This window comes from Stegostoma tigrinum, chromosome 10 (assembly GCF_030684315.1).
Source record: "Stegostoma tigrinum isolate sSteTig4 chromosome 10, sSteTig4.hap1, whole genome shotgun sequence".
Lineage (NCBI taxonomy): Eukaryota > Metazoa > Chordata > Chondrichthyes > Orectolobiformes > Stegostomatidae > Stegostoma > Stegostoma tigrinum.
In genome coordinates this window covers 31340841-31355535 of record NC_081363.1, presented here as the reverse complement: position 1 = coordinate 31355535, position 14695 = coordinate 31340841, and the positions used below count along the sequence as shown (strand labels likewise).

The 14695-nt window shown below is 42.0% G+C and overlaps 1 protein-coding gene across 1 annotated transcript in view; it reads left to right on the top strand.

Moving 5' to 3' along the window:
• The window catches only part of ttc8 (tetratricopeptide repeat domain 8), a 60011-nt gene extending 46770 nt beyond the window's left edge, over positions 1-13241 (top strand). The window contains exons 6-8 of the mRNA XM_059649459.1: positions 4796-4918; positions 5017-5100; positions 12388-13241. Coding sequence (XP_059505442.1) covers positions 4796-4918; positions 5017-5100; positions 12388-12504 — 324 coding nt within the window. The 3' untranslated portion in view covers positions 12505-13241. The remainder of the gene's footprint in view (positions 1-4795; positions 4919-5016; positions 5101-12387) is intronic.
• Positions 13242-14695: the final 1454 nt, after the last annotated feature.

Genomic DNA, 14695 nt, shown 5'->3' with positions numbered 1-14695 from the left:
CTCATGCTGTATTGCCTTCACGACAGACACCAATATCATTTACTTCTCATACTGTGATACTTTCAAACCAGCAATCTCTTACTGGATCCCTTCTTCACTATATATTTCACAGTTGCACTCAACAATAATACACATCTCACCACCTGGCTTTGTAATAAAATCTATCAGCTTCCATCCTCTTTTCCTGCAGGACAAAATAATGCAATCTCATGTAGAGGATCCACACATTGGAAACACAGCTGACCTTGCAGCTTTGACATGATGGGATACAACCTGAAGATTAATAACCAAGCTAAACCATAAGTGCCAGAGAAGTCAAACTTTATCTGAACACCTGCATTTTGCCTGAAACACTGTGCTGTGTTATGAGGCACTGGAGTCCACTACCCCATTCCCTAACCCAAACTAATTGTCAATAATAGCCTAAAGTGAGGTTTCAAACTTTCATTGACAAGAAATCCCGCCCCAGAACTGCTAGCTCATCAGGATTGTAATTGGGATTTGAGTTAGCGTTTGAGGCCTCAATAGATGCCACGCTGTCTTAAGATGTGGGCATCTCTGACCATGGCCAACATTTATTGTTAATCCCTAATTGCTCTTGCAGATGTGTTGACATTTTGACATATGAGCCTGGAGTCACATATAGGACAGCTCAAATAAGAATGGCGGAATTCTCGAAGGACACTAGTGAACCAGATTATGTTTTTTAAAATATTCAAATAGGTTTGTCAATACCAATGTTAGCTGTTAGATTTTTATTCTGGATTTATTTAATTAATTGCATTGAAGTATTAGAAAGTATTTCCAAAAAGGAAACGAATGATTTTACAGAACAGATGCATGCTGCTGTTTCATGCTCCACACAATAAAGAATCTCAATGCTTCTTTTTAAAAACTAAAATGAATTATTTAGGGTAAATTGCAATTTCAGCTTGCTTTATGCCATGATAATGTTATAATGGTTTAATATTTATTATTTGTGGAATTGAGTTTGATAGATTGTGAAGATAGCTGGTATTTTTGAGAGGTCAATTTGAAGCTGTTCTTTAATTCATTTGGTGAAAACAACACAGTTCTAGACATTTGCTAGTCTTGGTTGCTTAAGCTCCTTTCAAGGAAAACACCTCTTTTTTTTGTGACTGGGCTTTCTGGCTGTTCAATCTGAGAACAGCAGGTTCAAAAATGCTTTGGGATTGTTAGTTGTGGAATCTTACTGAAGGAAAGGAGCTGCTCACCTCATGTCTCCTGATTCTGAAATACTTTTGGTGGTGAATCCAATGAGAATCCCTACAGTATGGAAACAGGCCATTCGGCCCAACAAGTCCACACCAACCCTAAAGAGCATTTACCCCAGACCTATCCCCTTACCTTTTCCTTGTAATCCTGCATTTCTCACATCTAATCCACCTAATTTACACATCCCTGGACACTATGGGCAATTTAGCATTGCCAATCCACCTAAGCTGCACATCTTTGGACTGTGGAAGGAAATCGGAGCACCCAGTGGAAACCCATACACACGGGGAGAAAATGCGAACTCTCATAGACAGTCACCTGACTGTTTGTGAACCCGTGTCCCTGGCGCTGAGAGGCAGCAGTGCTAACCACTGAGCAACCGTGCAGCCCTGTGAGACTGGATTGTATTCTTAAAGTCCTTTCCATATTGTGGTTCCTTAGCAAACAATGTCTGTCAAGATCCCAGAGACAATTAATTATATTGGAGACAGCAGTCTACATTTGCCAGAATGCCAGACTGATAGCCATCTGAATATTTCACATATATATATTTTTGGGATAACTTGTGGTAGAACCGCAAAGGAAACATGTAGTTCTGGGTCTGAGCCGGACTTCCTTCAGGAGGCTGAGGTGAAGGGACAACATGATAGAATTCACCCAGGGTTTTGAGACTGAGAAGCTAGAATGAGATGTAACGATATAACAGTTGAGTAAAGGTAATTACAAAAACATGAGGGAGGAGCTGGCCGGAGTTGATTGGGAGGGGAGCCTAGCAGGGAATACGGTGGAGCAGTAATGGCAGGAGATTTTGCAGGTAATTTTGGGAGGCACAGCAGAATTTTATCCAAAGGAAGAAGAAACATACTTGGGGAAGGTCAAGGCGAGTAAGACTAACAATGGAAGTCAGGGACAGCTTAAAAGCAAAAGTAAAAGTGTATGATGCTGTGAAGGTTAGTGGAAATCAAGAAAATTAGGAAGCCTTTCAAAACCAGGAGAAAACGTAAGTGGGGAGAAGATGAAATATAAGAGTAAGCTAGCAAGTAATATAAAAAAAGATTACAGCAGTTTTTAAGGTACATAGAAGGTAAAAGAGAGGTAAGAGCGGGCATTGGACCACTGAAAAATGGGGCTAGAGAAATAGTAATAGGGAACAAAGAAATGGCAGAGAAACTGAATAAATACTTTGTATCAGTCTTCACAGTGAAAAACATCAGTAGCATTGCATAACTTCAAAAGAATCAGAAATCAAAGATGAATGTTTTGGTCTCCACTGAGGAGAACATGCTAGGATAGCTGAAAGGTGGATAAATCGCTCATACCAGATGGACTGCACCCTAGGGTTCTGAAGGAGAGAGCTGAGGAGATTGTACAGGTATTGGTGGTTGATCTTTCAAGTATCATTGAAGTCAGGAGGATCCCAAGGAGCTGGAAAATAGTTAATGTAGCAGCCTTGTTAAGAAGGGAGGAAGGTAGAAGACTGGAAATTATAGAATAGTTAGCCTGACTTCAGTCATTGATAAGATTTTAAAGCCCATTATAAGGATGAGATTGCTGAGTTTTGGAAGTGCATGGTAAAATAAGGATGATTTGGCAACTTTCATCAAGTAAGGTGATACCTGATAAATCTATAAGAATTCTTTGAGGATGTAACAAGCAAATTAGACAAAGGAGAGCAGGTTGATATGATCTGTTTGAATTTCCCAAAGGCCTTTAACAAAATGCTGCGCTGGAGGCTACTAAATAAGATTAGAACCCATGGTGTTATTAGTATGGATGGTGGATTGGCAGACTAGCAGAATGCAGAGTGGAGAAAAGGGTCTTTTTCAGGACGGCAGCCAGTGGAGTTTTGCAGGTGTCAGTGTGGAGACCACAACTATTCATGTGATACATGAACATTCTGGCTGAAGGTACTGAGGGCATTGTTGCTAAGTTTGCAGATGACACAAAGATATGCAGAGGGACAAGTAGTGTTAGCAACAGGTGAGGCTGCAGAGGGTCTTGGACAAGCTAGGAGGGTTGGCAAAGAAGTGGCAGGTGGAATATAATGTGGGAAAGTGAGAGGACATGCACATTCCTAGGAAGAATAGGGCATAGACTAGTTTCTAAACAGGGAAAGGCTTCAGAAATCTGAAGCACAAAGGGACTTAGGAATCCAGGTTCAGGATTCTCTTAAGGTTAATGTGTTGGCTTAGCTGGCAGTTAGGAAGGCAAGTGCAATTTTAGCATTCCTTTCGAGAGTGTTAGAAGATAGTGATAGGAATGTGGTGCTAAGGCTGTGTAAAGTTCTGGTCAAACTGCATTTGAAATATTGTAAGCAGTTCTGGGCCCCATATCTAAGGAAGGATGTGCTAGCCTTGGATCACGTCCAAAGAATGTGCAAAAGAATGATCCCAGGAGTGAAGGACTAGTCAAGAACAAAGAAAATTACAGCACAAGAACAGGCCCTTTGGCCCTCCAAGCCTGCGCTGATCCAGATCTTCTATCTAAGAGGATCTGTCTAAACCTGTCACCTATTTTCCATACATATATCTGTATAGATACATCTTAAATGACGCTATTGTGCCCACCTCTACCACCTCCGCTGGCAATGTGTTTCAGGCACCCACTACCCTCGGCGTAAAGAACTTTCCACACATATCTCCTTAACTTTTTCCCGTCTCACCTTGAAATCGTGACCCTGAGTAATTGAGTCCCCGACTCTGAGGGGGGAAAAAAGCTTCTTTCTATCTACCTTGTCTATAGCTCTCACGATTTTATAGACCTCAATCAGGTCCTCCCTCAACCTCCGTCTTTCTAATATAAATAATCCTAATCTACTGAACCTCTCTTCATAGCTAGTGCCCTGCATACCAGGCAACATCCTGGTGAACCTCCTCTGCACCCTCTCCAAAGCATCTACATCCTTTTGGTGATGTGGCGACCAGAACCGTACGCAGTATTCCAAATTGGTCGAACCAAAGTCCTATACAACTGTAACATGAAGAATGGGTGAGAACTCTGGGTCTGTGCTCAATGGAGTTTAGAAGGCTGAAAAGGGGGAATCTTGTTGAAATTTACAAAATACTGAGAGGCCTAGATAGAGTGGATAGGGATAAGAGTTTCCACCAGTAGAAGAGCTTGGGACCAGAGGCACAGCCTCCGAGTGAAAGAATGATCCTTTGGAAGTTGATGTGAGGAGAAAAATTTGTGCTGATCTGAACTCGTTGCTCCAGAAGGCTTGTGGAGCCCAAGTTATTGAGTGTATTCAAGATAGAAATTGGTAGGTTCTTGATTAGTGAGGGAATTAAAGATGATAGGGAGACGGCAGGAACATGGAACTGAGAAACATATATCAGCCAAGATCAATTTGCGGACCAGACTGAATTTGCTGAATGGCCTAATCTACTTCTGTATCATACAGCCTTATTTTCTCTGGAGACATCTTGACTAAAAGTGACTTTTTTTGGTGAATCTCTGCCAAGAAATCTGTTTTTTTCTGTTTTCTTGCTTTTGTGTTTTTGCTGATTATGGGTGATAAAACTTCATTTGTAACTGGACATCATGTTGCCTTTCTTTTTAGGGAATAGGAGATATGAATTTAGCCTATCAATGTTTTAAACTGGCACTAGCCAACAACAATGATCATGCAGAAGCTTATAACAATTTAGCTGTCCTGGAGATCCACAAAGGTCACCATGAACAGGTGAGCTGCCAAAGTTTCCATGCCTATATAGGAAAAAGATCATTTAGAAATAAACCATTCACTTACTCCATGACTGCATTCTTCATTTATATTTTTAGGCACGGGGGTTTCTTCAGACAGCGGCAGCACTGGCTCCTCATATGTATGAACCACATTATAACTTTGCTGCACTTTCAGATAAGGTAATCAATACAAGCACAGAATTATTACACTGAAGGAGGAGGCCATTGGCTCATTGTCTGCATAAGCTCTCCAATGAGCATCTCACTTAGGTCGGCACAGTGGCTCGGTGGTTAGGGCTGCTGCCTCACAGCACCAGGGTCCTAGGTTCGATCCCACCCTTGAGCAACTGTCTGTGTGGAGTTTGCACACTCTGTGTGAGTTTGCTCCGGTTTCCTCCCACAGCCCAAAGATGTGCAGGCTAAGTGGATTGGGCATGCTACATTACCCCATAGTGTTAAGGGATGCCTAGATTGGGTGGGTTATAGGGGAATTGGTCTGGGTGGGATGCTCGAAGCGTTGGTTGGGGATAAGAGTTTCCACCAGTAGAAGAGCCTGGGACCAGAGGCACAGCCTCAGAGTGAAAGAATAATCCTTTGGAAGTTGATATGAGGAGAAAAATTTGTACTGATCTGAGCTCATTGCCCCAGAAGGCTTGTGGAGCTCAAGTTATTGAGTGTATTCAAGATAGAAATTGGTAGGTTCTTGATTAGTGAGGGAATTAAAGATGATAGGGAGATGGCAGGAACATTTCGCTATTAATCTCACTGTATCTATCAGTGTCTTTTCCGAGTTTTTACGTCGCCCGTCGACGTGTCTTGTTAAGTCCACTATCTAGCTCTCCACTACAGTTCTTATGCAGGGAACGACTCTTCCTATCATGTGGCAGAATACCAGGTCAGGAATCCTGAGCGGGGAGACACATCATAGGTTAGCAAGTTTACCTTGTTTCCATCATCTGATGTGTTTGAAGAAAAAGTGTATTGATAACACCCATTACCCACCACCTGTGACTAAAATCCTATACTTTATTAAAATCACAATGTCTCTATAAAACCACACTAAAATTAATCTAAAATTCAATAATACCAATAAAACTAAAAACACACAATAAAATAAATAAACACCCTAAACCAAAAATTTAAAATCTGCGAGCTTGTTTATCAGAGTTTTTCAGAGTCCAAGTGATCTTTCACATGTCATTAAAAACCTGTAAAAGTTCCAGAGTCAATGAGAGAGTTAATCTGGATACCTCTTGGGCAAATGACCGGAATTTCTTAATGCCACGGCTTTCCATGAGTTTGGTATTCCATGAGGTCCATTTGCCATGTGCCCCCATTATAAAACCATAAAATACTGGCGTCTCGCCTTTTATCATTTCCTTAATATTGCTTGCCAAATACCTATACTTTGAAATTTTCTCTTCCCATGCTTTTTCTAGGGCTTCCTCATTGTTTTCATATCATACTGTTATGTCCACAACCACCACCTTACTATCCTTCTGGAAGATTAGGTCTGGTTTCCATTTTTTACCATCTGTATCCTTTATTCGGGGTTCCACAAAAGTTCTCCATCCATATCTACTCGCGAACTTGTATAATCTCCCCGCTATTTTATTGTGCCTTTTTCTTCGTATATTCTTAACTGCCGGACACCATCTCGATTTATATGTGGGAGCGTTTCTACTGAAGTATCACATCTCCGGCAAGTTTTATTGCAGACAGGTTGCCTGTGAGTTAAAGTTGTATGTGTGGGGTAAATATTAGCACGCAACAGTAAAGTATTTATCACCTTTTGATGTCTTCATATTTGGGGCCTTCTTTATCCACGTATTAGAGATATCATCGTTCTTAAAATACTGTGCTCCCAATCCTTGGCACTGTAATGACTCCCATCTGCATAATTCAACCTTCCTCCAGTCCCGGTAGTTCGAGCTCAGACTTTTCTCTGTCCATCCCTTCTTGTTTTCCAATTCTAGCTCTTCCCACCTGACCGGCCACACTTTCTGCATCGTCTTCAGTTTCATCACTTCTCTGATATCCTCGATATTTCTTTCATGGCAAAACTGAAAGGACGCCGGAATAACAATATCGTCTGTCATCTCCAATGTCAACCTTTTCTTCAAAATTGCAATTGGGACTTGTATCTCCAATCTTTGAATCCCTAGACCCCCTTATCTGTTGCGGGCATAAATTATCCCTTAGCTATGTATGATGGTAGATGTAAAAAATCCTTTATAAAACCACGAATAAAAGAATCTAACTTGCTTAAAACATTCTGCGATGCTTCCGCCAGGACCAAATGATAGTATAGCCGAGGTATAAAATATATACAAAAGATCTTCAGTTTCTGTAACGGTCGGAGGGCTGCTTTCCGTAGGTTTTACTGTCCATTCTTCCAAAATCCCTTCCCAGTTTTTCAACCGCACGCCTATCCACTGATCAATCATAGCTCCAAGATATTTCTCATACTCTCCAGGGTTGACATATTGCACAGTTCCGGTTCCTAAAGTCCATTCCTTCATACAATTATATAAGAATGTTTTATTCTTATATTGAAAATGGAAGCCTTTTGTTTTTCGGATATTGATTTTAAGGCCAGTGTTATCACAAAACCGTTGTACAATTTTCAGATTATTCGCCATACCCTTATGAGAGTTGCTCACCAGAGCAATATTGTCCGCGAAGGCTAATGTGGTACAATTGACAGTCTCACCCTGCCACTCCATTGATACTCCCGTTCCTAGCTCCTCAAGCGTACTAATCAGAGCGTCCATCGCAATATTAAATAACATAGGAGATAAAGGGTCTCCTTGTTTCACACCATGATTAATTGCTATGGGGGGGTGTTCTCAACTTATTACCCTCCACCACTGCCGTGTTGTTAGTATAAAGATCCACCATTAACTGAATAAAATCTCTCGGCAGCGATACCCTTCACAATGCTTTAGCAAGTAGTTTATGCTCTATTGAATCAAAAGCCTTGGCCATATCCACAAAAACTACTGCCAAATCCCCACCAAGCTTCTTGGCTCCTTTAACAATATTCCTTAAAATCATCATATTTTCACAACACCCTGATGACCCTGCCAAGAATCCTTTCTGTCTAATATTTAACTGCACTACCGTACTAAGTCTCTTCGCTATAATTCTTGTAAAAATCCGTAATAAAATCGGGCCTATTGTAATAGGACGCCAGTTATCTATATCTTTGAGACTGTCGAGGTCATCTGTTTTAGGTATTAGTACTATTCTACTTTGTTTCAGTACCTTAGGAATTACTGCAGCCCTCAGCCATGCGGTGAAGAGACGTGGGAGCCAAGTGACATTCGTTAAATGTATATCCTTAATGTCCTTCAACCCCTGCTGCAGTTTTGGGGTCGGATTCACTAATGGCCGTTTCAACTTCTTCATTGTCTATATCTATCATTAATCTCTCATAGTCCTTATCTATCATTAATCTCTCATAGTCCTTATTTCCATTGTAAGGTCTAAACCTTGCCATATTTGCTTTGTCGTTAAAACAAGCCAGCTTTTCTTCAAATACACCGATCAAATATTCTGCAGTGAATTGATTAATACATCCAGGAGGGGCTCCCATCAATTCCCTAGCAAGTTGCTTTCTATTTGTTTTATATAACAGTTGACTTGCACGGAATTTAGCTTTCTTTATGGCGTATCTCCTTTGGGCCCCATTTCCCTTTCTCCTTTTTCCTTTGAATATTCCCTTCCTTACCAGTCTTATTTTTACTCATTTCCCCTTCCCCTATGTTCTCCTTTCAATTCTTGACCAATAATCTCTCGGTACATATTTCAATCCACCTATTCACTTCATGATGGTCACCTTTTCTAATATAATTTTCTAATTAATCTAACATTTCATCCACTGTATTAGCTCTGGACTTCAGAGATTCATCCTTGTTCAATTTCACCGGTTCTTGACCCAATTCCTCTAATTCGTTACTATCGCTTATCAACTCTTCTAGTTCTTCTGACTCTACACCATCGCTATTCCTAGACGTAGTCTCCTTTGCTCTTTTATTTATTACGTTTTTAAGACCTCTTCTCTTTTCCGCAATCTGTTTTGCTGTTTTTGATACTAAACCTTCAGCTATTTTCTTACTAATCTGCTTTTCCCCACTATGTCTAGCTTCTAGTTGCAATAACAACTAAACAACTTCTTCTGTCCATATTCCTTTTCTCTTTCCTCCGGCCTTATTTCCACTATTTTGCTTTACGCTATTAATTCTCTTCTGATTCCTCACTTCTGCATGTTTGTGTCTCTCATGTTGCCCTAGTCCTATCTTCGTGCTAAAACCAAGATCACACAATGAACATTTAAATGCTGCTTCACTACCCTCTCTACTCTCTACCTTACACTTAGGGTAGTGACAGGCAATAGAATGATACTCTCCTACTTTACCACATTTACTACATATAATCCTGACAGCCTTGATACCATGCCTCTTCTTATTATGGACTCTATATTCTCCCATTGTAGCACATACAACATTACACACATTACACACAAACATATCTACTGGATACCTTAGTATCACCTCTTCTCTAGTCTTAATTTGGGGTGGCTCAACAACTTTACTGTACCCAGATACGTCTCCATGCTCTACGTCTCGATGCTCTGATATTTCACTACCGTTTTGTTTGTACTTTTTATTGTAGAAAACCCTTGTTATTATCTCCTTCTCCATGGGTTGATCTATCATATCAAATGATTCTACAACATTATTTATCTCTTCTTCCTTTCTATACCCTAACCGCTTTAGCTTGCCTTCAGCGAGTGAGATAGGATAGGGAACTATGGGTCTCAATATTTCCGTCTGAGTTGAGACGGATGCCTTGATCTTATTGATGTGGTTCGTATTAGCCAGCAAAGGATCAAGCTAGACCTGTACTTCTGACTGTGGGACAACACCAACCAGAACACCGGTTGTTGGCTAAAACCTCAGCTAGATAAGACAAAGGTGCTCTCGTCCAGTGCCGTTACCAGGGGGAACTGCGTGGAGGTTCGACCAACACTGCAAGCGATAAGCTACATAGAAACGTTGCAGTGGCAACTACACAAGCGGGCTCGTAGGGACAAGCTGCACATTCCCAACCCTAACAGCTCATTTCATGAAAAGCAGATTTCATCATATAACTAGCGTTTTTCACTAATTAGTTTATAGCCTAGTGCCCTCATTCTTTATTTTTTTCACAAATGGGAACATTTTTCTCCCTATTTACTCAGTCCAGACCCCTCATGATTTTGAATGCTTCAATCCAATGTCTTCTCAGCCTTCTCTTCAAAAAAAAAAGACCCAACTTCGTCAATATATCTTCATGACTAAAATTCCTCATCCTAAGAACCATTCTCATAAACCCTAATCTACACTCTGTCCACTATCTTCACATCCTTCATAAAGTGTATCAAAGCTGGATGCGTTATTTTAGCTGAGGTCGCACTAGTGTCTTGAGTTCAGTGTAACCTCCATACTCTCATGCTATGTCCCTGTTATCCTTGTGCCACTATCTGCCTCAACCTGTCCTGCCATCTCTAATAACTTATAGAACATAGAACACAGAACAGTACAGCACAGTACAGGCCCTTTGGCCCATGATGTTGTGCTGAACTTTTATCCTAATCCTAGGTCTATCTAACCTCCACCCCTACCTTTTATACTATCATCCATATGCCTATCTAATAGCTGCTTAAATGCCTCTAATGAAGCCAACTCGACTATCCACTCTGGCAATGCATTCCACCCCCCAACCATTCTGAGTAAAGAACCTACTTCTGATGTCTCACCTATATCTACCTCCACTCACTTTAAATCTTTGCCTCCTCATAATAACTACCAATACCCTCGGAAAAAGTTTCTGGCTGTCTGCTGTATCTATACGTCTGTTAATTTTGTACGCCTCTATCAAGTCACCTCCCATCCTTTGTCGTTCTAAAGAGCAAAGCCCTAGTGCTCTCAAGCTTTCCTTGTAAGACCTTCTCTCCATTCCAGACAACATCCTTGTAAATCTTCTGTGCACTTTTTCCAATGCTTCCACATCTTTCCTGTAATGAGGTGACCAGAATTGGACACAATATTCCAGATGTGGCCAAACCAGGCTTTTGTATAGCGGGAGCATAACTTCATGACTCTTGAACACAATTCGTCTATTAATGAAAGCTAACACACCATACGCATTCTTAACGCCTTTATCCACCTGGGTGGCAGCTTTCAGGAAACTGTGGACATGAACCCCAAGATCTCTCTGCTCCTCCACACTGCCAAGAATCCTTCCGTTAATCCTGTATTCTGCTTTCAAGTTTTTCCTGCCAAAGTGAATCACCTCTCAGTTTTCAGGGTTAAATTCCATCTGCCACTTCTCTATGTACCTATGTACCCATATTCCCAAATCCCGTGTTCCTACACACCCCTCTGATCTAAGGAAAGATACACTGGCATTGGAGTCCAGAGAAAATTTGTTAGGTTGATTTTGGGTATGGAATGATTTTCTTTAAGGAAAGGTTGAGTGGTTTAGGCTTTTATTCACTGGAGTTTAGACGAATGAGAGGATAATTATTGAAAGAGAAATGATTCATGGGGGTGTCTTAACAAGATAGACAAGGGATAGTTGTTTCCCCCTTTGGAAGAGTCAAGGACCAGAGTGTATAATCTTGCATCGACACCTTTACCCAGGAATATTTAACATCCAGTCCTGCCCTTCTGTGAGTCACATCACAGTTATAACTATTATAGATATTTTTAATCAACCAGTTCAGATGTGTTATGACCTGTCTCTATAGCAGGCAGGACTTGAATCCAGGCTTTCTAACCCAGAAGTAGGAATGTTACCATGCACACAAGAGCCCCTCAGAGCTGTTGTATTCTTAGTTTCATCACATGTAATTGTAACTTTTAAAAATGTAAGCAGTTCTACTTTCTAAGTTATTTACCAATGACTAATTTATAGAAATAATCATACAAAATCTGATCAGTGTATTTAAAGATCCCACTCCCTCCCTGTCAGTGACCTGCTCAAAAGAGTCAATTAATGTTTGGATATGTGAGGAAGGCAGCCAGGTCAATAATGATAAGTAATGGTCAGTTCTACTCCCAGAGTTTGTCAGTTGAGGAAAAGAGTTAAAATCAAAGCTTTTGTCAAAGCCATGGAAAATAGTCTACAGAACACAAGTGTCCAGTCCAGTACTGGTATGGCCAAGTCACTTACAAATGATCTGAGGTTTTCAGCAAAACAGTCACCTGGTCTGCAATTGCTCCAACAGAGGAAACTGCATGACACCAATAAAGACTATTCTCTTGCTGATATGCTAAAAATGCAGATTTAAACCTTGATATTTGCTTTAGGAATTGAATAAAACTAGAATGTTTGCCAATACTTGCTTTGCACATATGCCCGTGTGTAGTATCTTGATGGATGATCTACATTACACTTGCATCTGTTTGTCCCTTCCAGGTTGGAGACCTTCAGAGCAGTTATATAGCTGCGCAGAAATCAGCAGCTGCATTTCCAGAACATGTTGACACTCAGCAATTAATCAAGCAACTGCAAGAACACTTTGCTATGCTTTAACTGTAACCATGATGCAGTGGTCTTGAGATTCTTTGTTATGTTAAAAACGTTACATTACTTAGATATTGCATGATGTGTCAGTACAATTGTTAATTTCATGATTTTATCTTTCTACCTCATACTGAAGCTCAGGGATGAATTTTCACTTTGGATGCAAGGAATTGGAAGTCAGAACTGTCCCAGAGGCACCTACCGAGTGGGAGAAGCAGTTTCCACCTTTTGGGATTTAGACCGGGGCACTCCTTTAAAGATTTTTAAAATCCTATTTACATTCCAGTTAAGGTCAATGGGGAGGGTCTCCATGTAAAAGGCTGGCTTGAAAGTAGTAAATAGTGACCAAGAGGCCACTTCAGCATGGAAGCAATTGCTACCCTTTTTTTGCAAATTGTAAAAGCAGCCAAGGTTCTGCTGTGTTAGGGAATAGGAGGTCGGGGCTTTAATGCAGCTGAATTCATTACATTGTGACCTTTGGCAGTACCCATAACCAAGCATGCAAAGGAAAGCTACCTGGAGCACTGACAAATTGGCCAGCTGCTGGACAGCCACCTCCAGACAGTTAAACAAGTCCTTGCTGGCATCACCCCTCCCCCCACGATTAGATCAGCAAGCTGGTAGCTACCATAAAATCCCAGACCCCTGAGCACATCACTGCTAAATGCAAGCAACCAGAAGTCAAGTTTCTGACCTAAGTGGAGTTTAAAAATAAAACAACAAAGTGTGAGGCTGGATGAACACAGCAGGCCAAGCAGCATCTCAGGAGCACAAAAGCTGATGTTTCGGGCCTAGACCCTTCTTCAGAGAGGGGGATGGGGAAAGGGTTCTGGAATAAATAGGGAGAGAGGGGGAGGTGGACCGAAGGTGGAGAGAAAAGAAGATAGGTGGAGAGGAGAGTATAGGTGGGGGGGTAGGAAGGGGATAGGTCAGTCCAAGGAAGACGGACAGGTTAAGGAGGTGGGATGAGGTTAGTAGGTAGGAAATGGAGGTCGGGATGGGTGAGAGGAAGAACAGGTTAGGGAGGCGGAGACAGGCTGGGCTAGTTTTGGGATGCAGTGGTGGAAGGGGAGATTTTGAAGCTTGTGAAGTCCACATTGATACCATTGGGCTGCAGGGTTCCCAAGTGGAATATGAGTTGCTGTTCCTGCAACCTTCGGGTGGCATCATTGTGGCACTGCAGGAGGCCCATGATGGATATGACTTCTGAGGAATGGGAGGGGGAGTTAAAATGGTTCGTGACTGGGAGGGGCAGTTGTTTATTGCGAACCGAGCGGAGGTGTTCTGCAAAGCGGTCCTCAAGCCTCCGCTTGGTTTCCCCAATCTAGAGGAAGCCACACTGGGTACAACGGATACAGTAAACCACATTGGCAGATGTGCAGGTGAACATCTGCTTAATATGGAAAGTCATCTTGGGGCCTGGGATGGGGGTGTGGGAGGAGGTGTGGGGGCAAGGTACAGGGTGTGGCGGGGTTGAAGGGGAGTGTGGAGCGAACCCGCTCAGTTCGCAATAAACAACTGCACCTCCCAGTCGCGAACCATTTTAACTCCCCCTCCCATTCCTCAGACGACATGTCCATCATGGGCCTCCTGCAGTGCCACAATGATGCCACCCGAAGGTTGCAGGAACAGCAACTCATATTCCGCTTGGCAACCCTGCAGCCCAGTGGTATCAATGTGGACTTCACAAGCTTCAAAATCTCCCCTTCCCCCACTGCAACCCAAAACCAGTCCAGTTCGCCCCCTCCCCCCACTGCATCCCAAAACCAGCCCAGCCTGTCTCTGCCTCCCTAACCTGTTCTTCCTCTCACCCATCCTTCCTCCCACCTCAAGCCACACCTCCATTTCCTACCTACTAACCTCATCCCACCTCATTGACCTGTCCGTCTTCCCTGGACTGACCTATCCACTCCCTACCTCCCCACCTATACTCTCCTCCACCTATCTTCTCCTCTATCCATCTTCAGTCCGCCTCCCCCTCTCTCCCTATTTATTTCAGAACCCTCTCCCCATCCCCTCTCTGATGAAGGGTCTAGGCCTGAAACGTCAGCTTTTGTGCTCCTGAGATGCTGCTTGGCCTGCTGTGTTCATCCAGCTTCACACTTTATTACCTTGGATTCTCCAGCATCTGCAGTTCCCATTATCTCTTTAAAAATAAAATTTCTGGTGTCATCATTTGTGCAATGAAAAGAGAATTATG